Source organism: Littorina saxatilis, linkage group LG9, assembly GCF_037325665.1.
Source record: "Littorina saxatilis isolate snail1 linkage group LG9, US_GU_Lsax_2.0, whole genome shotgun sequence".
Classification (NCBI taxonomy): domain Eukaryota; kingdom Metazoa; phylum Mollusca; class Gastropoda; order Littorinimorpha; family Littorinidae; genus Littorina; species Littorina saxatilis.
Window position 1 is genome coordinate 19,756,853 of NC_090253.1, and position 22,604 is coordinate 19,779,456.

At 41.0% G+C, this 22,604-nt stretch overlaps 1 protein-coding gene and 1 long non-coding RNA gene across 4 annotated transcripts in view; both read left to right on the forward strand.

Moving 5' to 3' along the window:
* Window positions 1–22,604, forward strand: part of LOC138975554 (uncharacterized) — a 324,129-nt gene that overhangs the window by 43,105 nt on the left and 258,420 nt on the right. The window lies entirely within an intron of this gene.
* Window positions 122–22,604, forward strand: part of LOC138975539 (E3 ubiquitin-protein ligase TRIM37-like) — a 54,172-nt gene continuing 31,689 nt past the window's right edge. For 2 of the 3 annotated variants that reach the window (XM_070348248.1, XM_070348249.1), the window contains exons 1-4: window positions 123–313; window positions 11,353–11,454; window positions 16,086–16,126; window positions 18,636–18,755. In XM_070348248.1, coding sequence (XP_070204349.1) covers window positions 266–313; window positions 11,353–11,454; window positions 16,086–16,126; window positions 18,636–18,755 — 311 coding nt within the window. In that variant the 5' untranslated portion in view covers window positions 123–265. Of the gene's footprint in view, window positions 314–11,352; window positions 11,455–16,085; window positions 16,127–18,635; window positions 18,756–22,604 lie in introns of all 3 variants that reach the window. The other variant, XM_070348250.1, reaches the window with a different exon arrangement.

Here is a 22,604-nt window from a genome sequence, read left to right on the forward strand (position 1 = left end):
ACAGTGATAACTACCAGAATACCCACTTAATATAATGCTATCATGAATATATATATTTTTTAAATCCTTGATGTTTTAGTAAAGCATTTTATCCAATCAGAACTGAGCGGAAGTTGTTCACTGCTTGGCTGCCCAGGAGGGAAAAGTTGACTGTTGATGGACAGAAGATTTGTCAAATGGATGTTTTCACATTTCGAACGACCAGCAGGTGCTGAAATGATCCAGACATACTCATAGTAGCCCAAGCAGTAAAGACATATCCACCATGGCTAGCGGAGGAGCAGACAAGCGGCTCGAGGAGCATACAGTTGAGGTTTGTGCATGCATAAACAAATCCCAGCTTACATCAAGCAAAATCATGTCCATTCCACTGGCGAAGCAAAAATAAGCTTGCCTGGCAACTACCTGTACATTCTATGAAGCCGAAGAGCTGCAGCTGTATATGTGTGTGTGTGTGTGTATGCGCGCGCGCAAATAAACATTTACAAAGACGTATACGGAAATCACTCAGGATTTGTAAGCAGTGTTGTAGAGTAAGACTAAGACTACTAAGAGTTACTAAGACTAAGAGCCCCATTTCACTGAGTCAAGAGCTCTTTATAAAGTGAGGCTAAGCAAGTACCATGCTCCCGATCGGTTTTACCCTGTCATCGGGAGGAATAACTATAACTCTGATGTGAATGTTTGTAAATCACTAAATGCAGTGTTCGCTTGATGTGATACCCTTTCCTTTCGAAAATATGCACATCAGAGCCAGTTCGCCACCGGTTGCTTATCACTGGCAGTGTTCGCTAAGCATTTGTGTTTTCCTAAACTAACATGACCTCGATCAAAACATGTGAGTGTGAGCATTCACTACAGGCCATGGCGATCACATTTAGGACACCCTGCCTTTCAAGAAGGCCTAGGCAATGAACAATTTATGACGTCATCCAAAAGTCATATTACAGAAGAAAAATTTCAGCGGGTGAACGTAGCGCAGTTTTGCTAAATTTTATTGACAAAGAGGCTTGAATAAAATAACTAAAACAAAGCTTGGAACCTAACTGAGACCGAACTGGTCGTAATTACGCAGAATTTATTGTTTTCTGGAACACTATTGGATGACGTCATAAATCGTTCGTTGCCTAAGCTAACTTGTATGGCACCCCGCCATCTTGTTTATCGTAGGTGACCAAAATGTGACGATCATTGCCGCAACAAATTGGTGAATTCTATGACTATGACTATAGTATGAGTAGTTTCGGGAAAAAAGGGTATGATATTGAGCGCACAATGCATAACATACATCAGAGTAAGATATATTCGTCTTGATCCGCAGGTTAAAGTCGATCGGTAGTGTGGTGCTTGCTTCGCCTCGTTTTAATAATAATAATAATAATAATATGGGAGATTTATAGAGCGCTTGACGTTCTCTAAGCGCTTTACAAATTACAATGAATTGGTGAGAGGTCAAGGCAGGAGAAGTAGCCCGCACATTGAACATCTCTCATGCTGGATATTTTCGTGTTTCTATAACCCACCGAACTCTGACATGGATTACAGGATCTTTTCCGTGCGCACTTGGTCTTGTACTTGCGTGTACACACGAAGGGGGTTAAGTCACTAGCAGGTCTGCACATAAGTTGACCTGGGAGATCGGAAAAATCTCCACTTTTAACTCACCAGGCGGCAGCGACCGGGATTCGAACACACGACCTTCCGATTTGGAGGCCGACGTCTTACAGACCTGTTTACACTACACATTGAGCATAGTAAACTACGATTTTGGTCCCCAAACTACGCAACTACGCATGCTTGTCTTATACTACGCAAACGTTTCGTTTCGACTACACATTAATTTTTTGACATTTTGAATACGCAAAAACGCGAGCGAGTTCCGATCCATAATTTGTACTAACCGGTTGTGTACTGCGTGCAAAACATGCCCGGCGCCCGCGAGAGTAGCGGAGTCAGTTGGTCTTGCTGCTGTTATTACAACTATCGCGGGCGTGTCAGCACATACTTTTCTGAACGCGGTCACTTCGTAGCTCATTCTTTCTGGAGGGAAAAAAATGGCTACAGCGACGAACACGGATTCAGAAGACTTTGGCGATCAACCGCCACAGAGCAAAAAAAAGAAGCTTGGTCAAACTCCCAGCAAGGCTTTTCTGCCAAAGTACTATGAGGAGCATCCATGCCTAGTTTCGTGGAGCAGATTCATCACCATGCTGATGTTGGCTACCTATCACTAAGAAGAAGAAGAAGAAAAGGGAAGCATTTTGCCCACTGCACTGTGTGCAACACGGCTTTTTCAGAGAAGCACAGTGGGCTTTACGACCGTGTAACCGCCACAAGAAAAGCACTTCTCATGAGGAATTCGAGAAATCCCGACCAAAGCAGAGGAAAAATTGGACTGTTTTGTGAAGAAACCCGTGCCAGGGAAAGAAGACCAAGACAAGCTCACTTTTGAGAGATCGGTAACCAGAGCAGAGGCAATTACCTGCCATATTATTATTATTGCCGACGCAAACCTGTTCTGTTTATATGCAAATTTGCCTTCATGTTGATACACATACTCCCAGTCCCTACTTTTTGTGACTTGATGTTCTCAGATTGTCACAGGTCTTGAATAGGGGGTCCCACTGTATATGAACTGCATACCCCTCAACATAGCTTTTTTTTAACAAATCAAATGTTCCAAACTAGTTAATAATTTTTTTCTTAACAAATAAACTTAATGCTTGGCTTGTATTTTTGTGGGGGCTTTGTTTGTATTTGTATGAGGAGTATTGTTCACATTGTAATAGTTTTGTTTGGAGTGTTGAGTGTTTGTTTTAGTACGGTATAACTATAAGTAACTGTTCTGTTTTGCGGTTTGGGTTGATCAAATTGAAATACTACACATTCACCTGCCAAACTACACATTTGCCTTATTTTCACACCCAAAACTACACATGGTACATTTCAGGGGTAGGCAGGTCTGGTCTTACCACTGCGCCCGTTTTGTAAAGCTCGTAACACTAACAGTAAATTTAAAAGGGGCTCTTACTCTACCACACCACTTAAAAGTCCTAACAGAGTTCAGTTATTTTAGAACATCGTCTAATCTAGTGCAGAGTAATTCTTGAGATCAGGGCTCCCCACAGACGCTCCCCTAGATGTGGAACAGAAGAGGGTCAGAAGACCAGGAGGCTCATAGTTTTTCTTTCAGAAGGCATATTCCTCACCCACATCTCCTTGATGCACTCATTTCAATGTTATACATGTTCTGACTTTCAGATTAAGTTTTCTGAGTAACAACAAAATTGTCATATCGGTTTTAACTTACAGTTATACTTATAGCGTCAGTACAAATCTGGCAGAACCGTTTCTGAAAACAGTACCGACAGAACGCATTCTGATACTATTGAATATTACTTGAAGAGTGGGACCTGCTCTTTTCAGGTTTATTGTGTCTTGGAACTCCCTCCTTTGAGTCCACAAATCAGGCATGGGAATTGTCCGCCGTAAAGCAAATTTCCGCTGAAATTTTTGTTTGTTCCGCCGAAAAAGCAAAAGTGTCCTCCGAAAAAATAAACGGGGGAGGCAAAAATGGTTCTAAAAACTGAATTTGATGGCAAACTTGGAGCTCAGATGACGCCAAATTGCACCGTTTGGGTTCTTTGGAGAGAAAAAAAATCCGGGGGGAAATGCCCCCGAACCCACTAAGTAAGGCTAGGCGCTTCACGCCGTCAACTTTGCTATTACTGTACTTCAATATTTTCAGCCTTTTTACTTTTTTCAATTCCCATGCCTGACAAATATTTAGTACGCTTTTTTGGCTTCCAGTTCTAGTGCATGCACAAGGGAGGAAGGAATGTAAGTTTGGGGAACCCTGTGTCTACCTTTATGTCCCACTTGATCACCTAATTTATGCCTATCTTGGCTGTCTAGTGGTAGTTTTGTATAAGTTGTCAGTGAAAGGGGATTTCAGTAAAAGAAGTTGGATTCCCTTAACTTCAGTTCAGTCAATGGCCTTGTACGGATTTCTGTTTCTGATTTAGTGATTATGTTTTGGTGAACTTTCCTGGTCCGAAACAGACCTGCAACCACCTTTGCCTTTTGTCATCTGCTGTTCAAGACAGACCATAGGGCTCTTATAAAAACTAAATCATGTCAGATTGCCACATGTCTGTACAGAGGAAACTCCCCTTTTTGACCTGCCCCTCCAACCACCCCCCCCCCCCCCCCCCCCCCTCATCCCAATTCAAGACTTTTCCCCTTCTAATGCCTTTTTTGTGTGTATCCAGCCATTTTGTTCTTAACATCGGTAAATGTACCTCCATTAATGGGGGGGGGGGGGGGGGGGGGGGAGGGGTGTGTGTTCCTGTGTATTTAAAATGAAAGCAAAAGGTTGTATGTGTACAGAAGTTGTTGTCTTTTGCCTTTTCACTGGGAGTTCCGATTCCAGTTTTGGTTGCGTCCCTTGGTTGACATATGAACCTAATGTTAGACCCACTTAGCCTGGTGACTAGGCCATGGATACATCACATGTGTCTGCGGATCATGTGATATCTCATGAATGAGGGCTTCAGTTGAGCTAAGGGGTATAGCTTTTTGTTAGAGGTCACGGCAATAGAGGGCACACACTGACACTGACACGGGCATCAATCAGGGTAACAGCTGATTTTCCAGCACTTGCTGCGCCGTTCTGTGCATTCACTGTCAGACAAAGGACAGCACTGAAATGCACCTGTGGACAATTAATTATCACTGATGCCACCTCGCAAAATGTGCAACTCCAGCAGAAGCGTTCCTTTATTAATTTCAGAAGATTAATTTCAAAAGATTCATTTAATTCTTTTCTATTTTTTTGCCATCAAAGAAATTGGGTGGGTTGTAGTATGATTCTATGAACTTGTTCACACAGCATTATTATAATTTGTTAGTGTTTTTGTGTGTTGTAGTTTTGACTGGTAACGTTGCAAAATCAAGAATCATAAAGGCATTTTTGCTCCAGCCATTTTAAAAGGGGCAACATTCACAGATTAGTCACAGTGATCATGTATCATCATTTAAGTTGTTTGTTGTATATATATATATTGTATACATGTCCACTTAGCTACCTATAGTATAGGTCAAGTTCTTGTGAATGTTTAATTTTGTCTATAATTAAATGTTATGTAAACCTACCTTTCTTGTTTGTTGATTCACACGTGCACAATTTCTTTTCTCACCAGAATTGAACAGTTTAGCTGTGTAGTACTGTAGGGCCTCACAACAGCAACGCATTTGCAAACTAATAAATTGATAGACATTAATTAAGGGCTTAGCTGGTGTGACACTGACAGAAACTGCATTGTCATTAACAGGCAGATTGTGTTGACAATTTTCCATTTTAGATGTACTCATTTTAATGAACAGTAAATGGTTGTTATTGTTACACTAATGGAGCTTTTAAAGTTTGAACAGTGCGTTATTATGTTTGGATCACTGACAAAGTGTGTTGGCCTTGATTAATAACAATAAATTGTAATTTTCAGTTTTAATTTGGATCATGTTTGCATGCACACATGTGGTTGCAACCATATGTAGCTCTGCTAACTCATGAATGCATACATACTGAAACTCACACTCACAGTGACACATGTATGCAGATGGGGGTGAGGAGGGGGGGGGGAGAATTGTTTTTGCCAGTTCCTTCCTGACAAATATAAAGCAGCTATTGGTGTTAAGACAAACACTTACCATTTTCCCTGCAATGCTAGAATTGCCTGCAGGCTGATAGGGATACAAAGCTTTACAAAGCTTGTTCAGTTGTCTCTAGGATTGCTGTGTTTTCTTTGGCTGCCTCTTATGCTGCTGAATTGGGATTTAAAAAGTTGTGCAAAGTATTGATTGCTTGTGGGCCTGGGGGCTGTGTCTGACCCATCGGATTTCAAGAGAGTCCTGAATGAGCTTGATAGAGTTCTACACAAAGTGTTTTGATGTTTATTTATATTTTTTCTCTTCTGTCCAGATGCATCAGGCATTGCTCTGAGTCTGACTTCTTTCTCTGTTTTTTTCCCACTCTTGTTTGGCTCCTCGCTCAGCTTCCTCTGCCGATGCAAGTCTTTATTTTTTTTGTCCAATGGGCCCTTTCTCAAGAAGATACATCACAGCTGCGAAAAAGGTTCCCAGCTCGATAAGATTACAGGGTGCGGGTCAGTGGAAGGTAGATGTACCAGTATTGATCGCTGAGCGAGATTGATGGCTGTTTGGACGACGGGAAGTTTGCATTGACCGGACCGGCGGCTGACTGGGTCCATGGGTGAATGGGTGGGATGAGAGCTGACGTTTAGTGCCCCGCCACGCGGTTTTAAGTTGATTTTATGGTGGGTGGGAGGGGAGGGAGAGAATGTATGTCTGTTTGTGTGTGCTTGTGTAATATTTCACACACTCACAGGTTCTTGTAGTTGTAGTTCCAACTTCTGGCTGCATGATGAAACATAAAACAAGAGAGTGGCTTAAGGCATATAGTTACGGTATTTTTAGCTAGCGGACAAAGTATGACTGTTTGTTCGACCTTGATGTAAAGTGAAGGTCTTTTATTTAATTTGAAATATCTTTTTATTTTTATTACATGAACTGATGAAGCTTTTGTTGAATCATGCTCGTAAAATGACGGATCATGTAACTTTTAGTTGTAAATTATGTAAGGGATTGAATTACACTTCTTTGCTTTCAGTTTTATTTAAAGTTCAAGTTTAAATACAAGGTGACATTTCTTTAGACTGCTAGGATTGACATTAATTTTGAAGGCCAGGGTTGAAGAGGTGTGTCATTTCAGTATAGGGTTAAGAGGGGGCCGTAGATTCTGAAGGGTACATTTTCTCTTGGATTGACTTAGACGTTTTTTACTATGAACCTTTGGAGTGCAAAAGCTGACGCAATATATTTCAGGTAACATCAAAGCAGTCGGTTCTTATTTTATCTCCTGGAGAGACAGAGAGGGAGAGGGAGAGAGTGTACGTACAAGCCTTTGGACAGCTGTTTGACCTAAGCCAAAACTATTACTGTAGATCTGTACAAGTTTTCAGTTCAACAATATTGAGATGCTTGGATCTAAAATTGAAAGGTTATATGTGTGAGGACAGGCACTTACAAAGGCGAGGGCAATTATTAGGTGGTTTGGTAAACATTTGCAGGGCAGATTTCAAATGTAACAAGAGGCGAAGCCATCAAGGCTCACGTAAGAAATCGACAAACAGTAACACAAACTCAATCACTCCGTCACACACACACACACACACACACACACACACACACACACACACACACACACACACACACACACACGTACACACACACACACACACACACACACACACACACACACACAGAGAAAGAGCATAGGTGAAACTGTGCAAGAAAGCGAGACACTAGATCTAGATCTGTCTGTCTGCATGTAGCTAGCTACTTACAAGGACACGACTGCCAACTAGTCTCGGCGCGCTCAAAATAATAATGACCGAGACTGTCAGTACTTCCTTCGCGTGACGTCTAACCCTCTTACGTCATAATGTGACGTCAATGTAATGTGACGTCTTCAAATGTTAGAGTTTCTACCACAGACATACACACGCACAGACGCACGCACGCACGCACAGACAGACAAAGTTACGATCGCATAGGCTACACTTACGTGAGCCAAAAACCTAAACTCAAATCTCAGTCGAGCATGTCAGCAGAAACTCTTGCAGATCATCAAGAAAATCACACAGTGCACTGCTGAATGGAACTCCCCCCTCCCTCCATAGTCTTCTCCTCCCCCCTCCCCCGCTTTTATCTCTTTGGCCTGCCCTATTGATGACAACTGACTGACACCAGCAGCATGCTTTTAGATCAATTAGCAAAGGCATCTCCCAAAGGTGGAAGCAGAGGAACTCATCAAATGAGATGGTCAGCTTACCAAAGCAGGATCGTCAGTTTACCAGAAAGGGGATCATGCAAATAGAAGGCTGACCGCAACCTTCTCCTGATGGGAGTTAGGACGAGCCATGCCGCCTCAGAGCATTGTAAGGGGAGAGGGGATAGTGATGTGTGCTGATCATGCTTGGAGGAGGGAGGGGGGGGGGGGGTCGGAAGTGGGAGGGGTGTAACCCTGTGTGTGCAAATCAGGCTGATGGATGTGCACTGGGCTGAGAGGGGGAATCAACACTTGTGGCGCCCCCTACGCCAATCTGTCTGACGTTATCTGCCCGCTCTTGGAGGCCCCTCCTTTCTCTCAGACTTTGGGACTTTTCAGTTTTAGGACGGCGCTGACTGGTGGCGTCTTTACTTCTTTTCAGAGTTCTTACACCTCAGACTTTTTCTCGGAAGGGCATTCACTAGCTGCTACTTTTCCGGAAGTTCTGACATTTTCAGTGTCGGAAGTAATCTTAGCATTTTCAGCATTGGAAGTTCTGGAATATTTTGTGTTTATGGATTCTATTAGAACATATTCTGTTGTGACGGTGTGGTGGGAGCTTGTGGTTCAGCTGTGAATGTGACTTTTGGGTGTTTTTGAAACTATATTTCTAGCAATCTTTATCCCACTGATGACATAACACTGTTTAGTGTGGATAATTACAGTTTGTGCTTATTTTATTCAATAACTTTCATTTGGCTAAGTGATAAACTTCTATTAAAACAATTTGTTACTCAGTGAAGTGACCGAAGGTAAAAGTCTGATTTATAATAACTGAACTGATGTTCTTGATTGTACAGTTTATCAAGTGGACTTTCTTTAGTGAAGATCGAGCTATAACATCAAAAAAGTATTAATTCAACTTTCACACCCAGCCAAACCCACTAAAGTCATACTTATTATGAGTTTTTGGGTATTGTTGCAGTGTTATTCTTCTTCTGCGTTCGTGGGCTGAAACTCCCACGTACACTCGTGTTTTTTTGCACGAGTGGAATTTTACGTGTATGACCGTTTTTTACCCCGCCATTTAGGCAGCCATACGCCGTTTTCGGAGGATGCAGTGTTATTGATTGGACTGGTTGATGACCTTTTCCTAATGTGAACTGTTCAATGGTCCACATTCTTGAGATCGTTCGAAGTAAGACTTGGATGTATAGGTGGATCCCCAAGTCATGGTTTGTACTGTCTTGTAGTGGAAGGCAGTTATTTTCTAGAATTGCATGATTCCCACACATGGGGTTCAGAGATAGTATTGACTTGGAGTGGCAATTTTCCACACAACAGTAGATCTGTCTCTTGATTACAGGATGCTGAGATTTGCCTTGATTGCCTGGTCGCAGAATAGGATGAGTGGCATAGAGATCTTGTGATAATCTTGTTTGGCTCAGGTGGTGTTGGTAGAAGCTACAATCATAATTGTCTTTTGTTTTTGAGTGGTGATCAGGTTTGGCATCTTTTGTGTTGTGTTCTATGGGAGGAGTTCTGAGTCTCCATGATGAAGTGTTGGCCCATGTGAAAGATTGTGATTTACACTCAGATATAATAAGTATAACTTCTGAGCTGTAATCTTTTGTCTTTTGTGTTCAGTGGTGAAGATTCTGCATATTTTCTGTTGTCTTCTGTAGGTCTGGAGTTATTACAAGTCTCCATGAAGTGTTCCCAAGCCAAAGATTTTAAATGTACACTGGGGTATAACTAATCTTTCTCTTTGTCATCTATTCATCTTATAAAGTTGTTCACTTCAAATGACTATTTTCTTTCTTTGTTGATAAGAATGTTAATGCAGAATGTGACATATCTTGTCTATGACACCATTTAATAGAACAAAATGGAGTGTGTACATTACACAGACATGGGAACCAATATGATTTTGTTCTCTTTATTGTCTAAAATACGATTAGTACGGTCGTTGGAAAAAAATACTATCAAAAAAGTTATAGCCACTGGACTACTGTTCTTCACAAAGGTCTTTTGGATGTTGGAATGCTGTGTGGAGTACACTAATTTTTTCTGAAAATACGCGAAGTTTCTTTGAGAATACTCCAAGTGCAAAACTGTGGGGGTTCCCAGGTCTGATTACATTTCTGACATGGTACTGGTAGACTGAGAGTTCTACTGCTATTACTTGTATTACTATTTAGGTAGATTTGTTCTGAGAAACTTTTTGGAAGCTTAGACTAGCCAGATTTGCCTCTGCGCTCATGTTAACAGCTTGATTCTGAGTATAACAGTAAATCAGTTGAGCCGGCAACGATTTTAAAATCTGGAACTCGTGTCTTGTGAATAAACTGTGAATACTGGCCCTACATTTTGTGGTGTTCATTATTCTTACAGTCACAGTGCCTGATGGTTAATTCTACGGATTCTTTTCTTCTGCAAGTGAATTGATCCTGTGACTGTGTATAACTGCTGCAGCGTCGTCATGCACCAATCAGATGAAGAAACCACTCTTCCGTCTCCTATCAGTATTCTGGAAGACAAAATTAGCAACATTTTGCAAAACGCAACTGTGGACATGTCCGGTGTGAGCCCTTTCCACAAGTTCAAGTTCAAGAAAGTGCGTTTCCGTGACGACAACGAAGTTCGGTTTATCACAAGCCCCAACGCTAACACGGAGTACACAATATGCGAGCACGAAGGAAAGAAATTTCTAAGCCTTTATGAAGAGAGCAACGTGGCCTTCATCTCTGTGGAAGAGATTTTAAACGCCAACAGAGAATATGTCAAGATGAAGATTAAAAGTGGCAATGAGGTGTTAATAACAAAGGTGATTTATTATTTGATGTACTTTCAACCTCTGGCTTTCGAGAGTGGACCTTTGAAAAGAAATATGTCCTTGTTTATTTTGGCTTAAAACTTAAGAAGATCCCATCAATCTCTGGAACTGGCATTGTTGGGAAATTCTACCGGTGTGATCAGTCCAATTTAGCTAATTGTAATTAGCATTGACTGTCTGACCTTCAGACTTTTGCATTATTAAGGGTTTAAGTTCAGAATTGGCAGTCACACATGGCTCATGATTCTGACTAGATATATCATGTGTAGCGACCAAAGCCGGTATGTCTGCACAAATATGCACCCAGGCTCTCACACTCAATCAAGCTGGTCACTTTACACCATCCTAATCCAATTAACCCAAGTCTGAAACATAGTCATGATTGCTTTATATTTGTCAGGAAGGAACTGGCAAAAACAAATACTAACCGGTGTCTATGACTGGTTGCAGATTTTGTTTCTGGTATTGTGGGAATTGTTTTAGTATTAATAAAAGGTTGGTCCCGTTTTTTTCACGGTCCAACCATGTCATTGCGATATATAGCCCAATTCGCAATGTAGTGGACCGCGATATAGTGGAATTCTCCTGTATACTGGACATTTCTGGTTAATGCAATCCCTGCATTAATGTGTAGTGATAATTATCTGTTATCTGTTATTGTTTTCAGAGCCTGGCAGAGGTATTCCGATGTTTCATCTGCATGGAAAAATTGCGGGACGCCCGCCTTTGTCCGCACTGTTCCAAGCTGTGCTGCTTCACCTGTATCAGGGTAAGGGCGTGTTTTTGATAACATTTTACTTTTTATATTTAGTCAAGTTTTGACTAAATATTTTAACATCGAGGGGGAATCGAAACGAGGGTCGTGGTGTATGTGCGTGTGTGTGTGTGTGTGTGTGTCTGTCTGTGTGTGTGTGTGTGTAGAGCGATTCAGACTAAACTACTGGACCGATCTTTATGAAATTTTTACATGAGTGTTCCTGGGTATGATATCCCCAGATGTTTTATTCATTTTTGAGTCACTTGAGAAAAAGTGACTCTATGTAATCGGTCAGTGTTAGTCTGTCCGGCCGGCCGGCCGGCCGGCCGTCCGGCCGGCCGTCCGGCCGGCCGTCCGTAGACACCACCTTAACGTTGGACTTTTCTCGGAAACTATCAAAGCGATCGGGCTCATATTTTGTTTAGTCGTGACCTCCAATGACCTCTACACTTTAACGATGGTTTCGTTGACCTTTGACCTTTTTCAAGGTCACAGGTCAGCGTCAAAGGAAAAATTAGACATTTTATATCTTTGACAAAGTTCATCGGATGTGATTGAAACTTTGTAGGATTATTCTTTACATCAAAGTATTTACATCTGTAGCCTTTTACGAACGTTATCAGAAAAACAAGGGAGATAACTAGCCTTTTCTGTTCGGCAACACACAACTTAACGTTGGGCTTTTCTCGGAAACTATAAAAGTGACCGGGCTCAAATTTTATGTGAACGTGACTCATTGTGTTGTGAATAGCAATTTCTTCCTGTCCATCTGATGCCTCATATAATATTCAGAACTGCGAAAGTGACTCGATCGAGCGTTTGCTCTTCTTGTTTTGATAAATGTCTTTGATGACGTCATATCCGGCTTTTCGTGAAAGTTGAGGCGGCACTGTCACGCCCTCATTTTTCAACCAAATTGGTTGAAATTTTGGTCAAGTAATCTTCGACGAAGCCCGGACTTCGGTATTGCATTTCAGCTTGGTGGCTTAAAAATTAATTAATGACTTTGGTCATTAAAAATCTGAAAATTGTAAAAAAAAATTAAAATTTATAAAACGATCCAAATTTACGTTTATCTTATTCTCCATCATTTGCTGATTCCAAAAACATATAAATATGTTATATTCGGATTAAAAACAAGCTCTAAAAATTAAATATATAAAAATTATTATCAAAATTAAATTGTCCAAATCAATTTAAAAACACTTTCATCTTATTCCTTGTCGGTTCCTGATTCCAAAAACATATAGATATGATATGTTTGGATTAAAAACACGCTCAGAAAGTTAAAACAAAGAGAGGTACAGAAAAGCGTGCTATCCTTCTTAGCGCAACTACTACCCCGCTCTTCTTGTCAATTTCACTGCCTTTGCCATGAGCGGTGGACTGACGATGCTACGAGTATACAGTCTTGCTGAAAAATGGCATTGCGTTCAGTTTCATTCTGTGAGTTCGACAGCTACTTGACTAAATATTGTATTTTCGCCTTACGCGACTTGTTTTTTATTACGAGGGCCAACTGAGAAGTACCGGGCCCTACCAGGAAGGAATTGCCTTAGACATTCAAAACTTGGCATGTCGAATTAAGAAAGGTTCTCATGAAGACTTCATGCAAAATAATACGTATTTTCACCGGCTAGTTTGTGTGCATTTGGTTTCTCAAAGTACCATACCCCACTGTTAACCCCACATTCTAGAAAACTAACAATAAGCTTACTGAGGGATCCAATATTTGCAAAGAAAAATATTTAGCCAACGGGAAATTCATAATGACGACGTAAACGTTAGGCAGGGGTTCATAGACCACAATAATAATGTGGTCAGCGGAATTCAGGCTTGGAAGGAAACCCGTTTAAGATGACAAGCGGTGTGGAAGACCACCAACGGTTACAACTCAAGAAACCGTTGATGCTGTCTGCGCGCTGGTGATGCAAAATTAACCAATGGGCATTTATTACATTGCTGATACACTTGGCATCTCACATGAAAGAGTTGGAGTATTCTGTGCAGAAAACTTTTCATGAAGACAGTTTAAGCAAGGTAGGTCCTCAAACTTTTACACCAAAACAGAAGCACTTCAGATTGAACATAGCACGCGACATTTTACGCTTTTTTGAAGCAGATCGAGTGGATTTTATGTCCCGATTTGTTTCTGATGATGAGACTAGGGTACATCACTTTCAACCTGAAACCAATCAACCGTTCATGCAGTAGGGGCATCTAGGTTATGCCCACCTAAAGAAGGTCAGCGTCATTTCCCCTTAAAAAGGTGATGGCATCTATTTGATTGGACACAGAGGAGTATTTCGTTTTGGACTTAGTTCCTAAAGATGAGACAGTAACCGGTGAATTCTATTTCATATTTCCGAGTCAACTAAGAGAGTATATCAAGGCTAAGCACAGAGGAACGCTCCGGAAAGGGATGTTGCTCCGTTAGACAACGACCCTGCCCGAAGTCCTTGGTTTCCATGGCAACAAAATAATGCGGCTTGGAGATCGTTAACCATCCGCTGTATTCGCCAGATTTGGCACTCTCAAACGATATTATGTTTGCAACCATGAGGAAGTACCCCAGGGTTGAGCACTACGAAACGGACTATGACGTCATGACTGCTTTTGAGGACTTCCAACGGTTGCAATACAAAGGCCTCTGCAGCAGCGGCGAAAAGGATCTAACGCACAGATAGAACATTAGTGTGTGGAGGTCCGGAGGGACAATGTTGAAATGTAAACTTTTTCTAGACTCATAAGTCAACTCCTTCCTGGTCGGGCCCGATACTTTTCAGTTGACCCTCGTATGTCAATCAGATCTTTATTGGACCAGTCCTGAGGTAGAATTAGTATTGATCCTAGCTTGCTTTTCCTGAAACTCATGGGCAAGTTCTGGAAGTATGCAAAGATTTGTTATACTGTTTGCACATTTTAATTTTTAGTATTTTAAACATTGGTTTTATAATAATTTTCCTTTTCTTTTTTTGGTTTATGTATCCTTGACCTTGTTTTTGTTGTGTTTGTTTGTTTGTCTGTTTCAATGTTTTTGCTCTCTGGCTTTGTGCATGATTTTAGTTGGTAATGTCTTATTACTTTTGCTGAGGCCCACTTCCTTTGAGTTTATTTATAAAGGTCCGTGTCAATCCTTTCTAAATTCTCTGTTTGTCTACATGCGTAGGTGTAGCTCAAATCATATGTACAGATTAAGCTAGGTATATATATTACTGTCAATGTAGTTAGATAAGTTCGGTTTCAATGGTTGCAGTTGCATCCGCTCAAGGACATTAAAGAACATATTTTTAGTTTGATTTGTTATGTCATTAGTGGCGTGTTCTACTAGGTGGGAAGTGAGAGCATTTAAGTTTCACACGGCTGCCATCAGTTTAGCTGTTACAACGTGCCACCTTCTTACTACTGATTACTCAGTTTAACGTCCTAACAGAATTTACCAAGTTCTACATAACTTTGATGACTCATACAAAGAGTAAGAAGAGCATCAGCTACAAATCCAGCAGACTGATAGTGATACAGTTTCAGCATGGGAAAGTTAAAATCCTTAGTGTCTTTTTCTTGCCGAGAAGCTGAGAAGAAAAACGAGAATTCGGGCGAAGCCCACTCCGTGCGCACACCACAGGATTCACCCTAATGAAGCCTGGCCCAATCAATCAAAGAATAGGGATAGACTTCTCCGCCACACTATATATTTACAGCCATTATTGATCCAAGATTCGCCCAGAGTTATCTCTCTGTCACGTCAGAGAAGAAACCGGCTCCAGCTTTGATAGGCTTTTTCATCTCTGCTTTCTACTTTCTGTGATTGCTTTTTTGCAACTTGATCTCTCGGCGTCAGAGTCCTGTCTCACTCTCTGAATGCTGGGTCGAATCCGGGCTAGGAGACGAGAGACGTCATCGGTTTCGGAGCTGGGCTGGGCCCATCAAAGCAGCTTTTGAAGTTAACACTCAGACAGTGGCAAAAGATTAGTTTTGCTTGATGAGAAAATGAATTAGGAGGAGAAAGGGAAGCCTTGAGTGCATGCTGTGTGCTGTTAAGGATGAGGATACATAAAAAGGGAGGATACAATTGGAAGGGGGGTGATAGTTGGGGGGAGGGGGGGGGTGGAGGACAACACTCTGAGGAGGAGTAGCAACTTGTGATGGTATTGCTTGTAATGATGATCATGACTGCATGAGAGATGTGGAAGATTGTTCCATATGTAGGTTTACAGTCACGTGATTTTGTTCCTGCCCTAAAACTAAAAGTGTTGTTGTTTTTTCCTCTTGGTACTTTGATTTAAATCTTGATTATACTTTTCTTATTTGTCCAAATGATAAACATTTGTTTCGATATTTTTCAAAATATGACAGTATTTCAGCTGTTTTCTGCCTTGTAGGATTGAGACAAAACAACAGTCTCTTCCAAGCAAGACTAGATAGAAACAAAATAAACTGGTCTGATATTGAACACTTTAGTTGTATGATTCAGGCATTACAAGAATCTTCTGCAAAGAAAACTAGAAATTAGTTTTATTTGATCAGTTAGTGGCGCAATCAACTTAAAAATGTACCAGGGAGAGAGTGAGTGGGTGGGTGCAGGTGTGTGTATGTGAACACTAAGAAAACTATGATATATTTTGAGGTACTTTGTGTTTCAGCGATGGCTCACGGAACAGAGATCACAGTGTCCACATTGCAGGTGAGATACTGTTTACCGTTTTTGTTTGTTGATTAACGTTGTGTGTCTGTCTCTTTGTTTGTTTTTCTACATGTGTCTGTCTCTTTGTTTGTTTCTCTACATGTGTCTGTCGCTGTTTGTTTCTCTACATGTGTCTGTCTCTTTGTTTGTTTCTCTACATGTGTCTGTCTCTTTGTTTGTTTCTCTACATGTGTCTGTCTCTTTGTTTGTTTCTCTACATGTGTCTGTCTCTTTGTTTGTTTCTCTACATGTGTCTGTCTCTTTGTTTGTTTCTCTACATGTGTCTGTCGCTGTTTGTTTCTCTACATGTGTCTGTCTCTTTGTTTCTCTACATGTGTCTGTCTCTTTGTTTGTTTCTCTACATGTGTCTGTCTCTTTGTTTGTTTCTCTACATGTGTCTGTCTCTTTGTTTCTCTACATGTGTCTGTCTCTTTGTTTCTCTACATGTGTCTGTCTCTTTGTTTGTTTCTCTACATGTGTCTGTCTCTTTGTTTGTTTTTCTTCATGTGTCTGTCTCTTTGTTTGTTTCTCTACATGTGTCTGTTGCTGTTTGTTTCTCTACATGTGTCTGTCTCTTTGTTTGTTTCTCTACATGTGTCTGTCGCTGTTTGTTTCTCTACATGTGTCTGTCGCTGTTTGTTTCTCTACATGTGTCTGTCTCTTTGTTTGTTTCTCTACATGTGTCTGTCGCTGTTTGTTTCTCTACATGTGTCTGTCTCTTTGTTTGTTTCTCTACATGTGTCTGTCGCTGTTTGTTTCTCTACATGTGTCTGTTGCTGTTTGTTTCTCTACATGCGTCTGTCTCTTTGTTTGTTTCTCTACATGTGTCTGTCTCTTTGTTTGTTTCTCTACATGTGTCTGTCTCTTTGTTTGTTTCTCTACATGTGTCTGTCGCTGTTTGTTTCTCTACATGTGTCTGTCTCTTTGTTTCTCTACATGTGTCTGTCGCTGTTTGTTTCTCTACATGTGTCTGTCGCTGTTTGTTTCTCTACATGTGTCTGTCTCTTTGTTTGTTTCTCTACATGTGTCTGTCGCTGTTTGTTTCTCTACATGTGTCTGTCTCTTTGTTTGTTTCTCTACATGTGTCTGTCGCTGTTTGTTTCTCTACATGTGTCTGTCCCTTTGTTTGTTTCTCTACATGTGTCTGTCTCTTTGTTTGTTTCTCTACATGTGTCTGTCGCTGTTTGTTTCTCTACATGTGTCTGTCTCTTTGTTTGTTTCTCTTCATGTGTCTGTCTCTTTGTTTCTCTACATGTGTCTGTTGCTGTTTGTTTCTCTACATGTGTCTGTCTCTTTGTTTGTTTCTCTACATGTGTCTGTCTCTTTGTTTGTTTCTCTACATGTGTCTGTCGCTGTTTGTTTCTCTACATGTGTCTGTCTCTTTGTTTGTTTCTCTACATGTGTCTGTCGCTGTTTGTTTCTCTACATGTGTCTGTCGCTGTTTGTTTCTCTACATGTGTCTATCTCTTTGTTTGTTTCTCTACATGTGTCTGTCTCTTTGTTTGTTTCTCTACATGTGTCTGTCTCTTTGTTTGTTTCTCTACATGTGTCTGTCGCTGTTTGTTTCTCTACATGTGTCTGTTGCTGTTTGTTTCTCTACATGTGTCTGTCTCTTTGTTTGTTTCTCTACATGTGTCTGTCTCTTTGTTTGTTTCTCTACATGTGTCTGTCTCTTTGTTTGTTTCTCTACATGTGTCTGTCGCTGTTTGTTTTTCTACATGTGTCTGTCTCTTTGTTTGTTTCTCTACATGTGTCTGTCGCTGTTTGTTTCTCTACATGTGTCTGTCTCTTTGTTTCTCTACATGTGTCTGTCTCTTTGTTTCTCTACATGTGTCTGTCTCTTTGTTTCTCTACATGTGTCTGTCTCTTTGTTTGTTTCTCTTCATGTGTCTGTCTCTTTGTTTCTCTACATGTGTCTGTCTCTTTGTTTGTTTCTCTACATGTGTCTGTCTCTTTGTTTGTTTCTCTACATGTGTCTGTCTCTTTGTTTGTTTCTCTACATGTGTCTGTCTCTTTGTTTGTTTCTCTACATGTGTCTGTCTCTTTGTTTGTTTCTCTACATGTGTCTGTCTCTTTGTTTGTTTCTCTACATGTGTCTGTCTCTTTGTTTGTTTCTCTACATGTGTCTGTCTCTTTGTTTGTTTCTCTACATGTGTCTGTCGCTGTTTGTTTCTCTACATGTGTCTGTCTCTTTGTTTGTTTCTCTACATGTGTCTGTCGCACAGGGGGGGGGGGGGGTTTCGGACACCAAGGAGAGTCTGCACACAAAGTTGACTTTGAGAAATAAATCTCTCGCCGAACGAACGTGGGGACAAACTCACACGCTGACAGCGGCCAACTTGATACAAATCCAGCGCGCTACCGACTGAGCTACATGGGGGCCCACACTGGTTTTTTTTTATCTCAGACTCCTTCTTTTTTAAGGATATTGATTTTCTCAGTTTTTTTAGGGGTCTTGAAGGAGGGTTTCGCTGTTTTTGCTTGACGCACTTTTCCACTTGTGTTTCAGAGCATCGCTGCACATTCACGAGCTGGTCAACTGTCGGTGGGCGGAGGAGGTCACTCAGCAACTGGACACACTGCAACAGTGCACCCCCACGCAGCGTCCAGAGACGTCGGAGAAGGACCAGTGAGTTGAAATTTACACCTCTTGGAAACTGTGATGCCCACATCTGCATGGCGTTTAATTTTTATACATATTTAAAAAAAAAAAAATTTTTTTTTTAACCCATTACAGACCTTTAGTATCTTTAAGTTCTAAGGTATAGTACTGATACAGTCGAACCTGTCCTGGCCAGTATTTTGAACATTTATGCAGGGCTATAACACCTTTCCGGTTCTCGCCGGAAATTCAGTTTTTGAAAACTTTTAAAACCGGAAAATCCGGTTTCTTACTTGAAGTTGAAGTAGTTTGGATGGTTGATGGAGGCAGAATATGCATTATTTTATAATTTATTTACATAAATTTGGGTACCAGGACAGGCTGTTCTTTGCCTCTACAAGATCAAAAAAAAAAAAGCCTCGGCTTCTAATGCCCCCCAGACCCCCTAGCATGCCGTTGGCCCTGCCGCCATAGACCCTGGCCTTTCAGGTTTTTCAATTTTTGTGTGTGTTAGCCCTGCTTATGTGCCGCCAACCCCCAGAACTGAACAACAACAACAAGTGTGGTGAATCAGGCGAGCGCATATGCAGGGACAGTTTGTTAGGCAAAGAAGGAGAGACAGATCAACGAGCAAAACAAATGTGATTATCTTGGAAATTATTTTTCTCTGCCGCTGCTAAGGCAGGCCTGTCATTTTGTTGCCCGGTCCTGTCTTTTGAAGAACCCTGCAAATTAAAATGAAATCAATGATTTTCTTTTTGCGCAGTATATTTGTCCTGAAAACTGAAATACCAGGCAGCCTATTTGTGTCTGTCCAGGGTGTTTGGCGGTTCGATGCTTCTCAAGATAAATTCCCTTGTCTTAAAAATAAAAATAAAATACTAGTACGAGGTGCACCAGTAACTTTTGACTCACCTAGTAATCAGGGCAATCTTTGCACTGATCTGAGCCATCAAAACATTTTCCTGTTCAGTTCTGGGAGTTAGCGGCACATAAGCATTGAGAATACTCACAGCCAAGTCACAAGTGCTGCGATCTATACAAAATGTTAGTTCCATGTTTCCTAATTTAACAGAAGACTGCAAAATTTACTCAACAGAATGCCATTGATTAGTTTGTTCAGTGCTGAAACTCTCAAGCTTCATTTGCACAAAGGAAAGTATTATTCACTATTAGTAGTAGTGAAGATATCAACGCAACGTTTAGACCAGCTGAAAAAATGGTCTTGCTGACTCTATTGATTTGCCCTTGAACGACCCTATCTTCAATGTTTGTGTTCGAAGCTGTTTCTAAAACCATTGATTTGCAGCGAAGATGCGATGTAATTTTTTTGATGAAATGAATGTTTGCTTTTCAAGCGCTCAAGCGTTTGAAGACCTACGAATTTAGAGCAAGGAAGCTTTCAGGGTTCGAGTGTCATTGCTAATGCTATTGCTGGTATGATAAGAACTGCCCATTTTCTATTGCTTCGCTAGGGTAAAAACAAGTTAATCTGCCCATGATGTAATACATGGTGGATATGGTTTGCACACACACAAGTACACACACACAAGTATACACACACGCACACACACACACAGAATCAGATTTTCTTCCATTTGACATCATTGGTCAGTGAGTCATGTAAAGACATTACTCACTTCAGTGACCATCTATTCCCCCAAGACCATCCTAACACTATAAAATCCATGCTAGCTCAGACAAATTCTGTTAACATTCAGTTACCATAAGTACATTAATAGTAATAATACAGTGGAACCTCTCCTCTAAACACTCCAAAAATATGATGAAATCAGGCCCTAGGAAAGGAGGGAGTCTTAAAAGGGGGTTACATTTACAGACCTTGTGAAGAGAAACTCAGAGAAGGCATGATCTTAAAAGGAGGGAGCCTTCGATTTGGGGGTCTTGAGGTGGGGAGGGGGTGTTGGTAACTTTTTGTGTTGGAAAAAAATAGTGACAACGGATTCGCTCAAAGCAATACACTGGGCTCTTCGGTTATTGCTGGAGTAAGGGGCTTGTTATAATCAATAATTCCACACCTCTTGTCCTCTCTTCTCTGTTTTTCTTATGTTGGTTTAGGCCATTTGTGTGATTGCCAGCAGAAAAGAGTGGAAAGGGTTAGAAAAGGCATCGTGTGAAAATTGGTCGGAGGTGACATTCCATTTTGCTGTCTAAGACTAGTACATTTTAATGGGAGCTTTTTCATTGCTTGCTATCTCTCTTTTTCTCTCTGTCTCTCACTCGCTTGTGCTCTCTCTCTCTCTCTCTCTCTCTCTCTCTCTCTCTCTCTCTCTCTCTCTCTCTCTCTCTCTCTCTCTCTCTCTCTCTCTCTCTCTCCCTCTCTCTCTCTCTCTCGCTAGTACTCTCTCTTTCTGTTGGTCTCTCTCTCTACCCTACTCCTTCATTCTACCCTTTCTCTCAGAGTCTGTCTCTGTGCCTGAGTATCCCTGTCTTGAATATGTATGCATAATATTTGAGATACACAGCACATTCTGTCTGTCAGTTAGCCTGTCAATCTTCTCCTGTCTCTCCCTCTCCCTACCTCGCCTTCTCTCTAGCTGAATCTCTCTGCATGCATGCAAGCATTCACACATACACATGCACACTCGTGTGATACACACACACACACACACACACACACACACACACACACACACACACACACACACACACACACACACACACACACACACACACACACAGTGACACACACACACACACACACACAGTGACACACGCACTCCCCTGGACCCTGCCCCGGCGTTACCATCCGAGGTCATTCCCCTGAACATACATGGAGGTGTCAGAGATATTTATCATTCCCAGTCAGGCCGCTCAATTAGCACAGATCAATACAGGCCCGCAGTGTGGGTGTCTCCTGTGTGTGTACCCTACATGTATAGATTTGATCTGTGCTACACCTAGCTCGGCTTATAACCCCTGTATGAATGTCACAGCGACAGGTCTTTTGTTTGATGAATGGAGAGTGTGAAGAAATGGCATGCAAGAAATACAGGTCTAATTTGTTGACTAGAGAGTGTGAACAAATGACAGGCAACAAAATTCAAAGACATTATGCACAGGTTGCGAGTGGAAGGGCATGTGCAGGAAGGAAGTGGGGTTACAATGAATTGAGTTATTCCACAGAGAGTTGTTGATCAATACAGAATATGATCATATAATATGATATTAACATAGATCAGAGTGTGAACAAGTGAAGCGATGAAATGGACAGTAACGTTAAGTGAAGTTCCAGAAAAAGTTTAGAGTATGAAGCAATGACGCTTCAATATTTACACTGAATTTCAGGACGTAGAAAATGGACACTTTTGGTATTGTGGGGGATGGTAAGGCAGAGGATATGGAAAGGGTTAAGAGGCATGGTTTGACAGTTGGGAAGGATGCAGGTTTGAAAAGAGTTTGGACAGCATATGGTTAGGGGTGAAAGGGCTGATTCTAAAGTTTTTGTTGTTGTTGGGGGGGTCAGCTTTTTTCTTCTTTTCTCCTTTTTCTGCAGAGGGATGTAGCGTTTTCTTTGCCTGAGTGTGCGTCTCAGATTTACAATACAATACAATACAATACAATACAATAACTTTATTAATCTCTAAAAGAGAAATTACATTGCTGAGCGTTTGTGTCCGTAATAATAACATACATAACACATTCAAAATAAACATTTGTTCTTTGTCCTGAGAAAATATAGCACATTGGTTATCACATAAGAAAGTATATTAAAAATAAATTAACATGCATTCACCATCAACAATGCACAAAAGAAAGTCAGCACCTTGCCGGTTATCACATGTTGTCTAAGATTAAGAGAGTAGAATGCAAAACAAAATCAACAATACTGAAACAATACAGAACACTGACCCC